This window comes from Dipodomys merriami, unplaced genomic scaffold, assembly GCF_024711535.1.
Source record: "Dipodomys merriami isolate MVZ:Mamm:240054 unplaced genomic scaffold, mDipMer1.0.p SCAF_3, whole genome shotgun sequence".
Lineage (NCBI taxonomy): Eukaryota > Metazoa > Chordata > Mammalia > Rodentia > Heteromyidae > Dipodomys > Dipodomys merriami.
In genome coordinates this window covers 85743250-85762876 of record NW_027204492.1, presented here as the reverse complement: position 1 = coordinate 85762876, position 19627 = coordinate 85743250, and the positions used below count along the sequence as shown (strand labels likewise).

At 44.3% G+C, this 19627-nt stretch overlaps 1 protein-coding gene and 1 long non-coding RNA gene across 4 annotated transcripts; one reads left to right on the top strand and one right to left on the bottom strand.

The window, feature by feature from the left end:
* Positions 1 to 102: 102 nt before the first annotated feature.
* LOC138840374 (uncharacterized) lies at positions 103 to 12526 on the top strand. 2 transcript variants are annotated; one of them, XR_011376074.1, is made up of 4 exons: positions 103 to 347; positions 1203 to 1290; positions 12094 to 12169; positions 12282 to 12526. It is a non-coding gene; the product is annotated as an uncharacterized lncRNA (long non-coding RNA). The 2 variants fall into 2 exon arrangements; XR_011376075.1 differs by lacking the exons at positions 103 to 347; positions 1203 to 1290 and adding an exon at positions 10352 to 10480.
* Uxt (ubiquitously expressed prefoldin like chaperone) lies at positions 819 to 10252 on the bottom strand. 2 transcript variants are annotated; one of them, XM_070040535.1, is made up of 7 exons: positions 10194 to 10252; positions 9911 to 10017; positions 8005 to 8086; positions 7791 to 7858; positions 7394 to 7501; positions 1091 to 1154; positions 819 to 918 (listed from the first exon to the last, which is right to left on the bottom strand). In XM_070040535.1, exons 2-7 carry the CDS (start codon positions 10006 to 10008, stop codon positions 865 to 867), a joined length of 474 nt encoding a protein of 157 aa, XP_069896636.1. In that variant the 5' UTR covers positions 10009 to 10017; positions 10194 to 10252; the 3' UTR covers positions 819 to 864. The 2 variants fall into 2 exon arrangements, with proteins under 2 accessions (XP_069896636.1, XP_069896637.1); XM_070040536.1 differs by lacking the exon at positions 7394 to 7501.
* Positions 12527 to 19627: the final 7101 nt, after the last annotated feature.

Here is a 19627-nt window from a genome sequence, read left to right as displayed (position 1 = left end):
GGTGGGTGAGTCCTGCTTTCAGTTGATTGGTAGAGACTCCGAGACAGCTGCCAAAACACCAAGCAGGCAGTGCTGCACACCATGCCGCCCGGCGGAAGCAGGACTTATATAGAAATGGGTGTAGCAGCCCGCGGGGAAAGGGTCAGGTGGGCTCTGCGTAGGCAGACAAGGTAACTATATATATGGTGATTGGCCACAAAAGACAAATTTAGAAACAAGCAGGAGGGCTGGATGGCTGCCAAATACGCAAAGGAGCTTAGAGGCAGAAATTAAATGTATACAAAGAGGGCAAGGTAGAGCTGTGGCCAGTTCCAAGAGGACGGACCCTGGGGTCTTCCATAATCAAGGTAAGGTGGTCTCAACTGAGACAAGGGGCTGGAGCAGGGAGGGTGGTATCTGTACCCACTAGTGAAACTTGAAGTTATTTAGAAGCAGGAGGAAGACTATGGTTGGGTATGGGTGTTACTTAGGGTATTTCAGGAACCACTGAGGTATAGGAGAGGGGAAAACCTTAGGGCCAGGACTGAATGGCCCCTGGCAGTGGGAGCAAATCACTTTTAATTGGTCCATTCTCTATAGCAGTTTAGGAAAAGGAACAAAGGGTGAGGTGGGGCTCAGGCTGCTAAGATGACTGAAAAGTGGGCAAAGTATAAAGTGACAAATGCTACTGGGCAACAAGCTAGAGACAGGACTTCCAGGATGATTTTAAAGGTTCTACCCAGAAACCCTATCTCTGGGTGTCCTAGTAACTTTGTGCTCTAGAAACAGGACACATTGGCCACCATCAGGGCTTAGGGGAAAAAGAAGGGCCATGTGACTCCAAGGAATTTAGGCTCTTTAATGTCAGAGGATGGGAAGTAGTAGTCAATGGTGAGCTGGCTCTGGGAAATTCTGCAGGCCCTGTAGTTCTCTCAGCCCCTGCAAAAGAAGTTAGAAAAAGTTTAATAGGTTAGGGCCAAGCTTTGCCCCCGCTTTCCCTAGACTCCTCTTTAGAGGGAAAAATAGTGCTGCTCTACTTTGGTTTTCTCCCTTCTTAACCACCCTACACATATCTGGGGATAGTGTGGGAGTGGAGTTGAGCTGTTCTCACCTCTAGCAACATGTGGATATGAGCCTTGATATTCATGGAGTCCTTGGTGAGGCTGTTGCTGAGCCTGGAGAAAAGAAACAAGATAACAGTGGGGCCCACTTTTGATTATGAGGTTGACCCTTCATCATTTCAAGAACTGCCTGTATCCTGGAGGACTGCCACTCAAGACTAGCTACCACCTGGACTACACTGATTTAAAGGTAACAGAATGCCTACTTATGCCAGGCAGTTTTAGGCACTGGGGAGAGACACAGACTGAAGAAACAATCTCCTGACCTCATGGAGTTCAAATTCTTGCTAAAAGAGACAAATGAATGACAGAACAAAATACATGGTATGCCAGATGGCTGTTAAGAATAAGAAAAAATTGAACAATCAGGGAAGATAAGGAGTAGGGGAGTAGAGGCTTCAGTTCTAGAGTTAGGAATGACTTCACTGAGAAGCATTTTTTGAGACAAGGTCTCATTATGTAGTTCTGGCTGCCCTTGACCTACTGCATCAGCCTCCCAAGTGCTAGGATTACTGTTCTACATGTTCATTCCTGGCCACTGGAAAGCATTTGAATAGTCTTATTAAAGTGTAGTGAATAATGTGGTTATATCGGGGATGGGTATTCCGCATGGGTCGGCCAATACAAAGGCACCAAGGTGGCAGCTGTGTCTGGCATGTTTGAGGCACAATCAAGAGGTCATTGGTTGCAGAGTAAGTAAAGGGGGCTTCTAAGAGGTGAAGGTATAGAGGTAAGTAAAGAGGCAGACTGTATAAAGCCTGCAAGGCCATAGTAAAAGACCCTGGCTTTTACACTAAATGTGGCAAGAGCTGAGGGAGGGGTGGGAAAAAAAGGAAGCAAAGAGGGATGCATCCATTTGTCTGTGGAGCAGAGAAACATGGAAGCAGCAGTCCAGTGAAACCGGTACTACAATAGTCCAAATAAGAGAAGATCAGCTAGGCGCTGGTGGCTCATACCTACAAGCCTGGCTACTCAGGAGGCTGAGATCTGAGGATTAGGGTTCAAAGCCAGACTGGGCTGAAAAGTCCCCATGAGACTCTTATCTCCAATTAACCACCAGACAGCTGGAAGTGGAGCTGTGGCTCAAAGAGGTAGGGCTAGCCTTGAGCAAAAGAGCTCAGGGACAGTGCCCAGGCTCTGAGTTCAACCCAACTGACAAATAGAAGCTCAGACCACTGTGGGGGCAGTTGGGGTGCTGAATATGACTGGACTTGGTAGAGAATGGGGAGGATGTAATATGAATTGAGAGGCAACAGTATTTACTAAAGTGTTGCATGCCCAGGTATGAAAGAAAGGACTCAAGGAAGAGGCCAAGGCATAAACAACTGGGAATCTAGATTGACAGAAACTACCCTAACCTTCCACTATTGAGTCACATAGTCAACTCCCTTTGTTCAACCTTTTTGGACCAGGTCTCAGTCAAAAAGAATCTGCATGGGCAAAAAGGGCCAAGGATTGCTTTTCTGAAAAATGAAGAGTGAAAAGAAAATGAATACAGGTTAAATAGCAGAAAGATCTTTCCCACAGAAAGAAAGGCAAGAGGAAGGAAAGAACTTTTTGAGGATTAACCAGGAAGCCAAAGCATTAGAAATTAAGTGAATGGTGATATGGTATCAAATAAGGAGGCAGGAAGGGGCTAGATCACATACATAGTCTCCACAGTATAAGGAATGCTGGTTTTATTGTGCTATTAATGTAGGATTCAGTTTGAATGGTAGGTGAAACTACCATGTAAAGAACAGAAGATGTTAAGTGAAAAAATATGAACCCAGAGAAACTAATGTCTCCATTTATATTGCCAGCCCAGACCTGTCTCCTGAATCCAATCTATGACTTTTATCTCCAAAAATCCATTTCAGCATTTAATAAGCACCTCATACCAACAGGCTCCTGACTGAACTCCTGCTCTTCCTCTACCAATACATTCTTCTCCATTTCAGATAATGACAACTCTATCCTTCCAGTTACTCAACAAAAACCTAGAGATCTGTCTTTCATTTCCTATCCCTCCAGTGCTGGGGATTAAATGCAGGGCTTCATGCATAGCAAATACAAGACCCTGAGTACAAGCCCCAGTTCCACCATAAAATTAGTTTATGCATGGTGCTGGTGGCTCATACCTGTAATCCAAACTACTCAGAGGCTAAGATCTGAGGGTTGCAGTTCAAAACCAGCCTGGGCAGAAAAAGCCATGAAACTCTTATCTCCAAATAAATATAAAAAAGCAGAAAATGGAACTGTAGTTCAAATGGTAGTGTGCTAGCCTTGACCCACAGAACCTGAGTCACTGCCCAAGCCGTGAGTTCAAGCCCCAGAACCAGCACACACAAAAAATTAGTTTAGCCGGGTGCTGGTGGCTCACACCTATAATCCTAGCTACTCAGCAGGCAGAGATCTGAGAATCAGCCAGCCTGGGCAGGAAAGTCGGTGAAACTCTTATCTCCAATTAACCAAAAACCAAAAGTGGTGCTGTGGCTTAAGTGGTAGAGTGCTAGCCTTGAGCTGAAGAGCTGAGAGACAGCATCTAGGCCCAGAGTTCAAGCCCTACAACTGACAAAAAAATCAGCTTAACAGTACAAGCTTTTGGAAAGGCTATAAAAAAGGAGAGGAGGGCTGGGAAGGTGGCTCAGTGGTAGAGTGCTTGCCTTGCATGCATGAGGCCCTGAGTTCAATTCCTCAGCACCACATAAGCAGAAAAACCTGGAAGTGGCGCTGTGGCTCAAGTGGTAGAGTGCTTGTCTTGAGCTGAAGAGCTGACCCAGGGCCCCATGACAAAAAAAAAGAAAAAAGAAAAAAAGGGAGAGGAGAGGATTAGAGGCATAGTTCATTGGTAGAACTTAGTATGTGCATGCCCTGGGTTCAGTCCTTAGCACCAAAAAAGGCAAAAAGGGAGAAAGAAAGAAAGAAAGAAAGAAAGAAAGAAAGAAAGAAAGAAAGAAAGAAAGAAAGAAAGAAAGAAAGAAAGAAAGAAAGAAAGAAAGAAAGAAAGAAAGAAAGAAAGAGAAAGAAAGAGGAAAGAAAGAAAGGAAGGAAGGAAAGAAGGAAGGAAGGAAGGGAGAAAAATGAAAACTCATTAATTACCAGTGGTACACAAAAAGGTTGCTTTAATCTATTACTACTGATTTAATGAAATAGTCATGTTATACTGCTTCAGTAATTCCATATTTATGAGATATGGAGATATACTTCTAATCAATAAAAAATACAGAGACTCCCCTCTCCAAACAAATATGCTAAAACATAAGAACTGCAGGTTATTTTGTTTACATAAAGTAACTAGAAAGTTACTTTGAAGTATTAAAGTTTAAAAAGTAGGGTTAGTGATATAGACTCAAATCCTTACTCTTTGAAAGATGAAGCTTTATTAATTGTAATATAGCAATATGAAAGTCAGACATAATTTTCCATTACACTAATAGACCAGGTCAATATAGTGAAAAAAATTAGATAAAAGATGCTGGGAAGGTGGCTCAGTGGTAGAGTGTTTGCCTTGCATGCATGAATCCCTGGGTTCAATTCCTTAGCACCATGTATGCAGAAAAAGCCGGAAGTGGCACTGTGGCTCAAGTGGTAGAGTACTAGCCTTGAGCTAAGAGCTAAGGGACAGTGCCCAGGCCCAAAGTTCAGCCGCCACAACCGACAAAAAAAAAAAAAATTAGATAAAAGAGTGGACACTGGCAAATACCTCATTGGAAGGAAAGTTAAAAAGCCTCAAAAATTTTAAATATATGAGAAAGGCCTAGGAATTGTGACACAGATATATTATAAAAACTGGGTGAGGCGATGGTGGTTCACACCTATAATCTTAGCTACTCAGGAGGCTAAGATCTGAGGATCACGGTTCAAAGCCAGCCTGGGCAGGAAAGCCCATGAGACTCTTATCTCCACGAGTGGTGCTGTGGCTCAAGTGGTAGAGTGCTCCCCTTGAGTTTAAGAGCTGAGGGACAGTGCCCAGGCCCAGAGTTCAAGCCCCATGACTTACCAAAAAAGAAAAAAAGAACTGGACTTGGAGCAAACAGCCAGTAGCTCATGACTGTAATCTTACTAAAGAGGCTGAGATCAGAGAATAACAGTTTGAAGCCAGCCTGGGCAGATAAGTTTATATGTCTAATTAACCAGCAAAAATCCTAAGCCCAATTAACCAGTTAAAAAATCCAGAAGTGGATTACAGAAATGAATGTAGGAATAAACATAGCCAAGGAAAAATTTTAGATTAGTAGTCACACTATGAGAGGTTGTCTGTGTGTATTCCTCCATTTAAGCCATGCTTGCTTTACTTGGCAGTTTCTTTACCATGCTAGACAATGTCCCCTTTCCTAGGAATGCTCTTCCCCATGGCTTGTTCACTCAATCAAATGTCACTTCCTCTGGAAGACTTCCCTATGTACATTTCAAAGCCTTCATCCACAATCCCAAATGCTGTTCCCTGCTCCAAACCTAAATTTACCTGGAGGCCATCCTTTCTCTCCCCATCACTACCACATCAACCTGCTTCTATTACCATTTTAATTTACTTCCAGTATGCCCTTACAAACTTCTTCACCAGTCTACTATATATTGTGTAATAATTTGGTCAGTTGGGGCATAGACAAAAATTTTCTCCCTTTATAAAGCTTGTAACCTGGACTTTGCGTAGCTCCATTGCCCAGCACACAAGATGTATTGGGTTTGAGTCCCAGCAGTGCAAAAAAAAATTTTTTTTTAAACATATAACCTAATTGGAGGAAACAACAAATGAAAGAAATTACAGTGTAAGCCAGGTGCTGGAGTCTCATGCTTGTAATCCTACTCAGGAGGCTGAGATCTGAGGATCGTGGTTCAAAGCCAGCCCAGGCTGGAAGTCTGCAAGGTTCTCATGTCCAATAAACTACTCAGAAAAAGCTGAAAATGATGTTGTGGCTCATGTGGTAGAGTGCTAGCCTTGAGCAGAAGAAGCTCAGGGACAGCATCTAGGCCTGGAGTTCAAGCCCCAGGACAAGAAAGAAAGAAAGAAAGGAAGGAAGGAAGGAAGGAAGGAAGGAAGGAAGGAAGGAAGGAAGGAAGGAAGGAAGGAAGGAAGGAAGGAAGGAAGGAAGGAAAAGGAAAGAAGGAAAGAAAAGAAGAAAAGGAAAGGAAGAAAGAGGAAGGAAGGAAAGAAAGAAGGAAAGAAAAGAAGAAAAGGAAAGGAAGAAAGAGGAAGGAAGGAAAGAAAGAAGGAAAGAAAAGAAGAAAAGGAAAGGAAGAAAGAGGAAGGAAGGAAGGAAGGAAGGAAGGAAGGAAGGAAGGAAGAAGATAGAAAGAAAAGAAATTACATATTGGGAGGTGATATTTATAGGGTATTTACAGGAGAGAGGGGAGTGGGGAGAAAACACAGAGGAGTCAAGAGCGCTTTTTAAAAGTAATAAAAGTTAGGTTACAGCTGGGTGCAGGTAGCTCACACTTGTAATCCTAGCTACTCAGGAGGCTGAGAGCTGATGATCACAGATGGAAGTCTGCCTGGGGAAGGAAAAGTCCATGAGATTCTTATATCCAGTAAGGTATCAAAAACCCAGAAGTAGGACTGTGGCTCCGGTGGTACAGTGCTAGTCTTCAGCAAAAGAAGCTTAGGGATATTGGCTAGGTTTTGAGTTCAAGCCGCAGGACACACACACACACACACAAAAACGCACACACGCACGCATGCACTCGCGCGCGCGCGCGCACACACACACACATTATGTCACAAAAAGACTAATATTCAAGACAACAGAGAAGGAAGGAAGCCATATGAAACATGCCCTGCAGGCAGACAGACCACTGTATTTGTCATCAGGTGCAACCATTAAGTAAGAGCAGGAAAACCAGCAGAACATGATGTGAGAGATAACTTGTTTTATTGTTGCTGACATACAGGCTGCAACCACATGTTCCTGCTCATAAATGAACTATGTAGGACAGGATAGTCCCTCTGGAATGTAAGCCTTCTAAGACTTTGTCTTGTACCCGTCTTCATTCCTACCACCAAACACATTCTGGTATATAAGAGATGCTCAATAAATATTTTTGTGAACCAACAACACAAAAACCATTTACTGGGTGTTAATTATGTGCCACATCTGGGGTGGAACTATGTATCCCCGCCTTCATCATCCCCAAGTAACAACCCAGGTAGCCATGGGGAAGAGTGTTGAAAATGGTAGCATTTTTGTGTTATATATGTGTGTTGCTGTGGATGGAACTCAGAGCCTCAAGCATTCTAGGCATGCACTATACTAGTGAGCTACATCTCTGGTCAATATTGGTGTTTTTAGACACTATCCTCAAGCAAGACTTACTCTGTGAGGAGAGAGCTCTTACGATCAATAAACTTGAGTGCTTCTGCCAGTGTCAACTCCAGGAAAAACCCATATCCCAGGGCTACATAGATGCGTGAAGTATCTGAGCTGAGAAAAGAAGTCGGAGGATGTATCAGAAGTCCTTATTACTTACTGTGTAGCAAAGTATACAGTTCCTTTGTTTTTTACTACCTCCCCTTCCCCAAACTGAGGCATTGGAAGGGCAAGGATTTTTGACCTATTTTATTCACTGTTACATCCCCAGCATCTGGCTCATATTCTGATGACGTATAAAAGCATAGTGCTTGGTACACAGAAGACACTAAAAGAGTATTTACTGTATGAAGGAAAAGGTAAGCTTAGCCCTGTGAACTCAGAGAGGTGGGAAGACACTTACACCACTGTGTCAACGAAGAAGTTACAGCCCAAATCCACCTGCATATATAACTCCGAGTGATTAGCTTCCTGTAGGGCCAGGGAAAAAGAGGTAGGGGTCATTGGTCAATTTCTTAGTCCATTAACAGGTTTTGATCTGGGGTTTCTCTTCCCATCTTGCTTATTTATTCCACTTTTTCCAAATAAAAACCGATACCCTACCCAGAAGTCTTTACCTGGAGTCGCTCAATGACATTTTTCAGCTGAAGGTATGTGGCCAGCTGCTCATATACTTTGTCTCGATGGTCCAATACTTTTCTGATAGGATGAAAATACAAACTCATAGGCACTATTCCTTTTAGAAAAATCTCACATTATGCCCTAACAGGCATTCTAAGCCAAGCATGGAGTTACATTCTTGCAATATCAGAACTCAAGAGGCTTAGGTAGGAGAATCCCAAGTTTGAGACCAGACTGGCCTACATAATGAGACCCTATTTCCAAAACAAAATACACATTTTAGTTCTTATGTTAAGTTTGGACTCTGGGTCAAACTGCCTGGGTGTAAATCTGAGCTGTATTATTTACTAGCTGTGTGACTTTGGCAAGTAATAAACCTGTTTGGGACTTAGTTTCCACAATTATAAAACAGAGATGACAATATTTCTTAGTAAGAATCCTTAGTCTTTTGTAGCTTTTTTCCTCCCCAGGGCTGAGGGCTGAACCCAGGGCCTTGTGCTCGCCAGGGGGGCACCCTTCTGCTGAGCTAAACTCCCAACCCCAGTAAGAATCCTTAGGATCATTTCTTCCCACAATGCACTTAGAATAATGCCAACTATTTATCACTATTATATTTTCCAAGGCCTCATGCCAATCAAAATGGCCCACCCTCAACCCTGAAATATCCTCCACCTTTTAGGATGCTCACCAAGTCCTACTTCTGAACACTTGCTGAGATTACAGCAATGCTTTTTTTTTCTCCCATTACTGGAACCTGAGCTCAGGCTCAAAATCAATGGGCTTTCTTATTCATGGCCTGCACTCTACCACTTGAGCATGAGTCCAGCCCAGTTTTTTGGTGATGAGCTCTTGTGGACCTTTCTGCCTGTGATGGTTCTGAACCACAACCTTCCAAATCTCAGCTTCTTAAGTAGCTAAATTATAGGCTTCAGCTACCAGCCCAGCTGCTTTAAGTTTTCACAATTAATGAATCTCTTGTGTTTCAGCCATCAGTTAAAGTCTATTTTTTTTTTTTTTTTTTGTCGTTCATGGGGCCTGAACTCTGGGCCTGGGCGCTGTTCTTCAGTTCAAGGCTAGTGCTCTACCACTTGAGCCACAAAGCCACTTCCCTTTGTTTCTGCTTATGTGGTGCTGAGGAATCGAACCCAGGGCCTCATGCATGCAAGGCAAGCATTCTACTACTGAGCCACCTTCCCAGCCCCTTAAATTCTATTTTAAAAACATTTTGACAAGGTCTCTCTGTAATCCAGACTGGTCTCAATACTCTTGCCTCGGTGTCCTGAGTGGTATCTGTGGCCATTTGACTTCTGCTACATTTTTTATTTTTTGGTCAGTCATGAGGCTTTAACTCTGGGCCTGAGTGCTGTCCTTTAGCTCTTCAGCTCAAGGCTAGCGCTCTACCACTTGAGCCATAGCGCCATTTCCGGCTTCTTTCTGCTTATGTGATGCTGAGGAATCGAACCCAGGGCATCATGCATGCAAGGCAAGCACTCTACCACTGAGCCACCTCCCTAGCCAGCCCCCTGCTACTTTTTTTTTTTTTTTAACAAGGATTGACCACTGTTAGAAACCGCAAACCACCAAATGAAGTTTCACAAACTACCCCATGTTACAGATGAGGCACGTTTGTGAGGTACAGAATGGCCAGGTAGAGTGCGCTGTGTTGACATGGCTAAGCCAGGACTACCCCAAGAACTCTGGTTCTGGAGCGCCAGCTCTATCTGATAAGTAGTATCAAAGGCCATTCTGCTAAGAACATCAAGTTCCATCCAAAATGTACCCTGGATGTCACCCCTCTTTCGTTTGCTTTGCCCACCAATCCGATGGCTTGGCCCTAATTCAGAACGCCCAACCCACCACGTGGAATGTTCCGAATGCCCCACCTCCCGCGCTGTCCCTCACCGCAAGTCCCGCTGCAGCACGTCACTGATAAAGGCCTCGTAGCGCAGCACTTTTTCCCCCGTGGCTTCCACAGCCCGGCGTTTAGGGGGCGTCGCCATAATGGGCTCCTGGGGAGTGAGGAGGGGGAAAGGCCACATTAACCACTCGTTTTATCTTAGGCACACCTATCTCTGCCCTCTCAATATTAGGAATAGACTCATTCGGCTAATGTTTGGAGATTCCGAATTCTTCCCATCTCAACTTCGGGACTTATTGACCCGGGACACCCACATGCGCCCCTTACCTCAGGCCCGTCGGCAATAAGAATTGTTGGTGTGAACCGCGGCTTCCGGGAGGCGCGGGTAAATGACGTAGGCAAACACGCTGGCCAACCAGATAGCCAGACGGGGAAGGGGACATTCCGAACGGAAGAAGACCGACCAAAGGGAAGAGGACAGAGGCGGGACTTCACGGAATTGCTGAGGTCACGGAAGACTGCAGAGCGTGGAAGCCCCGGCTGTGTAGCCTTAGAAAGCCCAGTGGTGTACTTCGAAATCGGCGCTTGGAGTCTGTGGGGACTATGTTTAGCAGGTGGGGGGTGGTGGTGCAGTTTAATGAGCTTTGGAGGGGTTGGGGGCTGAGACAGGACGCATAGGTGGAATTAGGGCGAGGGAATAAAGTATTTATCATTTAAAAAGCAAGGCCAGGCGCCGATGGCTCACGCCTGTAATCCTAGCTACTCAGGAGGCTGAGATCTGAGGATCACGATTCAAAGCCAGCCTAGGTAGAAAAGTCCGTGAGACTCTTATTTCCAATAAACTACTCAGAAAACCAGAAGTGGCGCCGTGGCTCATGTGGTAGTGTGCTAGCCTTGAGCTGAAGAGCACAGGGACAGCACCCAAGCCCAGAGTTCAAGCCCCAAGACCGACCAAAAAAAAAAAAAAACAAAAAAACAGGAGGGCCTCCAAACTGGCCAGAATTCATGGTGTTTTTCAGCTTGGGGGCGTGGCTCAATAGTAGAGCCTCTCCCTAGCAAGGTGAGGGGAGCGATCCTGAGTTCAAACTCTAGTACCGAGCTGGGAAGGTGGCTCAGTGGTAGAGCGCTTGCCTTGCATGCATGAGGCCCTGGGTTCCATTCCTCAGCACCACATAAGCAGAAAAAAAAAGCCGGAAGTGGCGCTGTGGCTCAAGTGGTAGAGTGCTAGCCTTGTTCAGGCCCCACGACTGGACCCCCCCCCCCCCAAAAAAACCAAAAAACCTCTAGTACCACCATCAATCAATGACTTCATTATGGTTCAAGTCTGCAGGGAAAGATACATTATTTTTATTTTTAATAAAGGAAGTTTGGGTTTTACTCCCAGTTATGGGAATCAGTTGAGCACTTAAGTATTTGTAAATGGCCTGGAGCCTGTGGTTCATGCCTGTAATTCCAGCTACTCAGGTGGCTGAGATTTGAGGATTGAAGCCAGCCCAGGCAGTCTGAAATCTGAGGATCACAGTTTGAAGCCAGCCTGGGCAGAAAGTCCTTGAAACTCTTTATCTCCAATTAATCACCCCCCCCCCCCACCAAAAAAAGCTGAAAGTGAAACTGGTTCAAGTGGTAAGAGCACTGTACTGTCCAGGCCCTGAGTTCAAACCCCAGCACCAGAACAGTTTTTTTTTCTTTTTTCTTTTTTTTTTTGGGGGGGGGGGTTCCGGTCATGGGGTCTGAACTCTGGGCCTGGGCGCTGTCCCTCAGCTCTTCAGCTCAAGGCTAGAGCTCTACCACTTGAGCCACAGTGCCACTTCCGGCTTTTTTCTTTTTGTTTTTGTGGTGCTGAGGAATCGAACCCAAGGCCTCAGGCATGCAAGGCAAGCGCTCTACCACTGAGCCACCTTCCCAGCCCCAGTTCTTTTTCAAGTGAAAACAAATTTACTAAAATTCCTCTTTGATGATTCCTGTGATGTGACTAGCAATTCACAATTGGAGAACAAGTGAAGACTGGCAAAGCTCTATGTCTTACTTAATAGTAGAATGGACTGTTGTTGAAGATCTCCATGGAGGATCTGTTAACCTAACTTGTAGTTAGAAAAAGTCTCTAATACCTGTTCCTGTGTTTTTTGTTTTTTCCTAGTGGAGATTGCGATCCTCAGGATGGGCAAGTTCTCTACCACTTGGGTCATGCCCTGCCCACTCAGATCTTTTCTTTAAATTTGTTTTTCAGATAGGATTTTGTCTTTGTCTTCAGCTGCCTCAAACTGTCATCCTTCTCGGTTTCCTCCTAGTGGCTGTGATTCCAGGTGTGTATCAACATGCCTAGCCAATGCATATGTTTTTATTTAAGCCTATAAGTTTTCAATGAATTTGTTTTGATGCTCTAGAGTGACTGAATACATTTCTTTCCTGTACTAGATTTTCAAACAATAATATCCAGCAAGTGAAGGCATGAGCCTGGGAGAGAAAAGGGATGCCAGGATTCCCTAAATGCTGTTCCCACCTGCAGCACTCTTACCAAGGAAGTCTTCCGGGCCATGTGTGCTATATTGTTTGTAAAGCAAGGATTTTTGTGTGTACAGGTTTGCCCCTTAGATGCCCCAAACCTGAGCAAATCAAATGTCTTGCCCTTGGACCAAGGTACTTGGAAACATTGAGTTACCTTTAAATCTCATGTGTGATTAAAGTTATATTTAATGTGCTTTAACAAACACTAAGTGGTTAGAAAAATATTACCTAGTTAATCAAAACCATGTTTTATGAGAAGAGAGAAAATGTCTATTTGGTAGAAAAAAGCATATGTCTGGTGGGTTGGAGAGGGAATCTGTCCAAGTCTACTAACATTTCACAAAAAAACTTTTTTTGCTTAAATGTTTCCAACTTTAATTTTATATTTTTTGTGTGACAGTCCCGGGGCTTGAACTCAGGGCCTGGGAACTGTCCCTGGGCCTTTTTGCTCAAAGCTAGTGCTATACCACATAAGCTGCAGTTCCACTTTCAGCTTCTTTGGTGATTAATTGGAGATAAGAGTCTATGGACTTTCCTTTCCAGACTGGCTTCAAACTTCAATCCTCAGTTCTCAGCCTCCTGAGAATTAAGATTAGAAGTATGAGCTACCAGTGCCCAGCCCCCCCCTTTTTTTTGAGGTCTGAAATGGGGACTCAAACTTGATATATGCTGCTTTGGCTTATTAGCTAGCTCTCTACCAACTGAGCCATGCTTCCAACTCCAGCCCATTAATTTATATTTCATACTTACAGATCAGTTGCTAGTGAATCCTCAGAGCCTTCATTCAAATTCACCAGTTGGCGTGTGTGTGTGTGTGTGTGTGTGTGTGTGTGTGTGTGTGTGTGTGTGTGTGTGTGTGTGTGTGTCACTGTTGGCTCACTCCTGGATTAGCTAGGATTAGCTACTCGGGAGGCAGAGATCTGAAGATCACAATTCAAAGCCAGTCTGTGCAAAAAAAGTCTGAGACTCTTAATATCTAACCACCAAAAAAACCTTTAAATGGAAGTATAGCTCCAATGGTAGAGTGTCAGCCTTGAGTGAAAAAGAAAAAGGAAAAAGTGAGAGGTCCATAGCTGGGTACCAGTGGCTCATACTTATAATCTTAGTTACTCAGGAGGCTAGATCTAAGGATTATGGTTCAAAGCCAGCCAGGGTAGGAAAGTCTATGAGACTCTTATCTCTAAAATAAATTACCAGAAAGCCAGAAGTTGAGCTGTGGCTCAAGTGATAAAGTGCTAGTCTTGAGCAAAAGAAGTTCAGGAACAGTCAGGGGCCAGTTGCTCAAGCCTGTAATCCTAGCTACTTTGGAGGCTGAGATCTGAGGATCACAGTTCAAAGCCAGCCTGGGAAGGAAAGCCCAAGAGACTCTTCTCTCCGGAAGTGCCACTGTGGCTCAAGTGGTAGAGTGCTCTCCTTGAGCTGAAGAGCTGAGGGATACCACCCAACCCCAGAGTTCAAGCCCCACAACCAACAAAAAAAAGAAAAAGAAGTTCAGGGACAACACCCAGGCCATGAATTCAAGTCCCAGTACTGGCACCAAAAAAAGCACAAATTAAGCACAAATAGATTACTATATGAAGGTCAAATTTCAGTTTCTGATAGTAACTTTTTGAGAATGTATGTGTGGGGCTAGAACACAGGGCCTGGGTGCTGTCCCTGGGTTTTTTTTGGTCAAAGCTACCAGTGCCCAGGTAATAATGGTTTATCATCTGTGACTGTTTTCAAGCTACAGCGGAAAGCTGAATAGTTGCCAAAGAGATAAAATGGTCTAGAAATCCTAAAGTATTTAATACCTGGAATTTTACAGAGAAGATGCCAATGCCAGGTGCTGGTGGCTCACTCTTGTAATCCTGAGGCGCTGAGATATGAGGATCTCAGTTCAAAGCCAGTCCAGGCAGAAAAGTCTGTGAGACTCTTTTTTTTTTTTTTTGGTCCAGTCGTGGGGCCTGAACTCTGGGCCTGGGCGCTGTCCCTCAGCTCTTCAGCTCAAAGCTAGCGCTCTACCACTTGAGCCAAAGTGCCACTTCCGGCTTTTTTTCTTTTTGCTTATGTGGTGCTGGGGAATCGAACCCAGGGCCTCATGCATGCAAGGCAAGCGCTCTACCACTGAGCCACCTTCCCAGCCCTCTGAGACTTTTATCTCCAATTAACCATCTGAAAACTGGAGGTGGAGCTGTGGCTCAAAGTGGTAGAGCATTAGCCTTGAGCAAAAGAGCTCTGGGACAGTGCTCAGGCCCTAAGTTCAAGCCTCATGACCAATAATACATAAACAAAAGATGCCGATGCCAGCACTCTACATGATCATGTCATTCACCAATGCAGAGGTTTCAGCTGTAGCCACATGGGTCTTTCTGGGTTCTAGTTGTAAACTGTTCTGACTAATGGGAGGACATTTTCAGGCTTGTGCTTTCAGGGCTGTACAGACACTGACCTATTCCCAGCCAGTGTAAGAGATCAAGTGTATCTATTTCACTTTCGTTTGTATTTTGTATCTCTCAATTCAACATTTTTTGTGCTGGTCCTGGAGGTTTAACTCAGGGCCTGGGCCCTATCCCTGAGCTTTTTTGCTCAAGGCTAGCATTCTAAAACTTGAGCCACAGCTCTACTTCTGTTGTTGTTGTTGGTTTGGTTTGGTTTTGGTGGTTTTTTTTTTTTTTTTTTTTGGTCTATTGGAAATAAGAGTCTTCTAGACTTTCCTGCCCAGGCTGGCTTTGAACTGTGATCCTCATATCTAAGTCTCCTGAGTAGCTAGGATTATAGGTGTGAACCACTGGCACCTGGCTCAAGAAGAGGTACTTTTGTTCTAGAGAGCCAATGGCACAGTCTGTTCTGTGGCCTTCTGGCTGGCAGAGTCCAGAAGCAGCATAGGATCTCACATGCCAACATTTCAGGGGCATGAATCCTTTGGTAGTGTTTAAATAATAGCTGATCACATTGTAATGAACAAAACCTTTTTCTTTTTGGTTTTCACTGTCTTCTCCTCCCACAAACAATCTGTTTCACTGAATTATTTTCAACACTCAGAATCCTACAGAAACAAAAGACTCTCATTTACTTATCCTAATAATTCCAATACTTTAATTGGTCTCTACCTTTTCATTTAAAAAACTAATGTAGGGCTAGGATATAGTTTGGTGGTACAGTGCTTGCTTAGCATACATGAGGCTTTGGGTTTGATCCCCAGCACCAAAAAAATTAAAAATAAAATACTACTAATCTCCTTTTTTTGGTTGGCTGTGGGGCTTGAACTCAAGGTCTGGGCACTGTCCCTGAGTTCCTTTGTTCAAAGCTAGCACTCTACCACTTTGAGTCAATTCTAGTTTTCGGGTGGTTAATTGGAGATAAGAGTCTTACAAACTTTCCTGCCAGGGCTGGCTTTGAATGGAGATCCTCGGATCTCAGCCTCCTGAGTAGCTAGGATTACAGGCATCAAGAACCTTTGCTTGGCTCAGTCTCCATAAGGATTAAAAAAAAAAAAAAGATCTAGAAGGCAGTGCGGTGGCTCACGCCTATAATCCTAGCTACTCAGGTGGCTGAGATCTGAGGATCACGGTTCAAAGCCAGCCGAGGCAGGAAAAGTCTGTGAGACTCTTATCTCCAATAAACCACTCAGAAAATGGGAAGTGGCGCTGTGACTCAAGTGGTAGAGTGCTAGCCTTGAGCTGAAGAGCTGTGGGACAGCGCCCAGGCCCAGAGTTCAGGCCCCACGACCAAAAAAAAAAAAAAGATCTAGAAGAGAAGACATAGACTAGACAATTTAAAAATATGTTATCTTTCTAGATATTTTGGAAGGAATCCTAAGAAACCATCAACATTGGTATTCACTGGGGAGGAAAATGGTGAGGAGTAGAGATGAATGTAGGTTAGATAGACAGATAGATAGATAGATAGATAGATAGATAGATAGATAGACAGACAGACAGACAGACAGATAGATAGATATTTTACTATGTACTCTTTTATGCTTTTTTCCCCGATTGGTCATGGGGCTTGAACTAGGGGCCTGGGTCCTGTCCCTGAGCTCATTTGTTCAAGGCCAACACTCTACCACATTGAGCCACAGTGCCACTTCCAGTTTTATGGTGGTTAATCGGAGATAAGAGTCTCACAAACTTTCCCACCAGGGCTGGCTTTGAACAGACATCCTCAGATCTTAGCACCCCAAGTAGCTAGGATTATAGGCATGCGCCACCACACCCAGTGGCTCTTTTTAAAATAATGGTAACTGGAGCTTGAACTCAAGGGCTTTTGCTCTTACTTGGCTTTTTTGCTCCAGGATGGTGTTGTACTGCTTGAGCTCCACATTCGACTTTTGGAGATAAGATTTTCATGGACTTTCCTGTGTGGACTGGCTTTGAACTACAATCTTCAGATCTCAGTTTCCTGCATAGGTAGGATTACTCATGAGCTATTTGCACCTGCTCGGGCTTGATTTTATTTGTTTTTTCATTTTTTTGGGGGGGTCCAGTCATGAGGCCTGAACTCTGGGCTTGGGCGCTGTCCCTCAGCTCTTCAGCTCAAGGCTAGCGCTCTACCACTTGAGCCACAGCGCCACTTCTGGCTTTTTTCTTTTTGCTTATGTGGTGCTGAGGAATGGAACCCAGGGCCTCATGCATGCAAGGCAAGTGCTTTACCACTGAGCCACCTTCCCAGCCCACTGATTTTAGATGATGCAAATAGAACTTGCAAAGAATGGCCTTTTTTGCCAGTCCTAGGGCTTGAACTCAGGGCCTGGGCACTGTCCCTGAGCCTGTCTGTGCTCAAGGCTAGCACACTACCACTTGAGCCACATATATCTGAAGTCATGTGCTGGAAGTCATAAAACTAGAAAGGAGGACAGGATTCAATTCAGATCTCTTGGGTCTGACTTTAACACTGTCAACCACTTTATAATCACTCTCATAGTCTAAGCAACACTCATACTCTAAAGGATCAACTCCTAATAAACATTACTTTGTTTCTTGTTCTCTTCAGAAGGCTTAGGTTATAGGGTTGCCATGTTTCGTGTGTACATTTAGGGCAACCAGTGTAGCTGAACCTCTTTGGAAGAACATAAACTCACACTTCCAAATTCCACAGGCATGAGACCAGTATGCCCACACCAAGTGTCCACCAGTCTTCTACCAGTGTAGACTATGGATCATTAGTTACTACAGGCTCCAGATTCTGAGGACCAGAGATCTACTGAAAAATTAACCAAACACGACGTAGTGTAGAGTTCTTTTTTTTTTTTTTTTTTTGGTCTGCCATGGGGTTTGAACTCAGGACCTGGGCACTCTCCTTGAGCTTTTTCGCTCAAGGTAAGAGTTTGGCAGACTTTCCTGCCCAAGATGGCTTCATGGCTTCAAGCCCTGATCCTCAAATCTCAGCCTTGTGAGTAGCTAGGATTACAGGTGTGAACCACCCACACCTGGCTATGACATAGACTCAATGAAAATTCACATTGATTGCTAGTTACTTTTCCAAGAAGATAATGACCTGGCTTCTAAAAGTCCCTGAAATAATCCCAAATACATGCATCCAGCAAGTATTTTTGCTATAGTTCATCCCCTCAAGGTTTATATATTGGAAGTTGGATTTCCAGTGTGATGTTGTGGGAAGTGATGGGACCTTTAAGGAGTGGGGCATAGAGGAAGTTTTAGGTCACTTGAGTGTGTCCTTGAATAAGATTGCAGAACCTAAGTGTCTCATTGGCTTCCTGTTGAGGATGAGATCTCTTACCACTACAACTATCCTGGAACCATAAATAGGAGGATTGCAGTCCCGGCTGTACCAGGGAATAAGCAAAAGACTATTTCAAAATAACAATTGCCAGAGCGCTGAAGGCAAGGCTCAAGTGGTAGAGCACCTGCCTAGCTAGCACAAGGCTCTAAGTTCAAACACAAGTACCTCAACCAAAAACGGTCAAATAAAAAAGAAAAGGACTGAGGGGTGGAGATGGAGCTCAGTGATAGAGTGCTCACCTGGCATATGTAAGACACTTAGTTTTATCCCTAGCCCTTCAGGAAAAAAGATGACATTGGTGTGGAAAAATAAAGTAGTTGATTACTCCATAGATGTGAGATGGAGAAATTATTGTAGGGCCGGGTACTGTGGCTCAGCCTGTAATCCTGGTTACTCAGGAGGATGAGATCTGAGGATCATGATTCAAAGCCAGCTCAGGCAAGAAAGTCCATAGGACTTTTTTTTTGCCAGTCCTGGGGCTTAAACTCAGGGCCTGGGCACTGTTCCTGAGCCTCTCTGTGTTCAAGGCTAGCACTCTATCACTTGAACCACAGCGCCACTTCTGGCCTTTTCTGTGTAAGTGGTACTGAGGAATCAAACCCAGGGCTTCATGCATGCTAGGCAAGCACTCTCCCACTAAGCCACATTCCCATTCTTCCATGGGACTCTTACCTCCAGTTAACTACCAAAATAGCCAGAAGTGGAGCTGTGGCTCATGTAGTAGAGCAATAGACTTGAGGGAAAATAGCTCAGGTCAGCACTCATGCCCTGAGTTTAAGCCCCAGGACGGGCACAAAAAAATCACTGCAGGACCAGCCAGGGGGAAAAATGAGCAAACAGTATACCAGTAAGACAATTTCCAATCAAGAGGAAGGATATGAAGAAAAGGGAAGCACGGTGAAGAATTGACTGTTGGAATGAACCAGAGAAGAAATATCTTTGAAGGGACATTTAAATGGATGCCCAAGATGGGTCCAGAGCACCACCAAGGGGCCAGAGCATCTTTGGCCAAGGCAGATCATGGCTATAAGGTCCTGCTCCCTGCTCATCCTGACATTAGATGGTGTCTCTGGTCTGGAACCAAAGATTTTTTTTGCCCCACTCAAGGGACAGTACTTTTCTCCAAACACATACAGTCTCCCCCTCTCTCCCTTTCCCTCTCCCTCTCCCTCCCTCCCTCCCCCCTTCTCCCCCCTCTCTTCCTTTCCCTCTCCCTCTCCCTCTCCCTCCTTCCCTCCCTCCCCCCTCTCTCCCCCTCTCTCAAAGCAGGTTTATCTAACATTTTAATTTTCTCAATTGATTTAACTGTTTTCAGTAATATAATTAGTACTTCTGCCTCTAACATCAGAAGAAAAAGTATGGCTTTAGAATTAATTAATCCCCACCTATCCCAGTTGCCCTCTTCCCCCTCTCTCTTTCAGTCTTCTCTGATGGTATTGTACACATAAATCCTAAATCATTATATTAGTGGCTTGTAGATTTATATACATGGATTATGCTTTATTTACTTATTTTTGTATTGGAACTGGGAA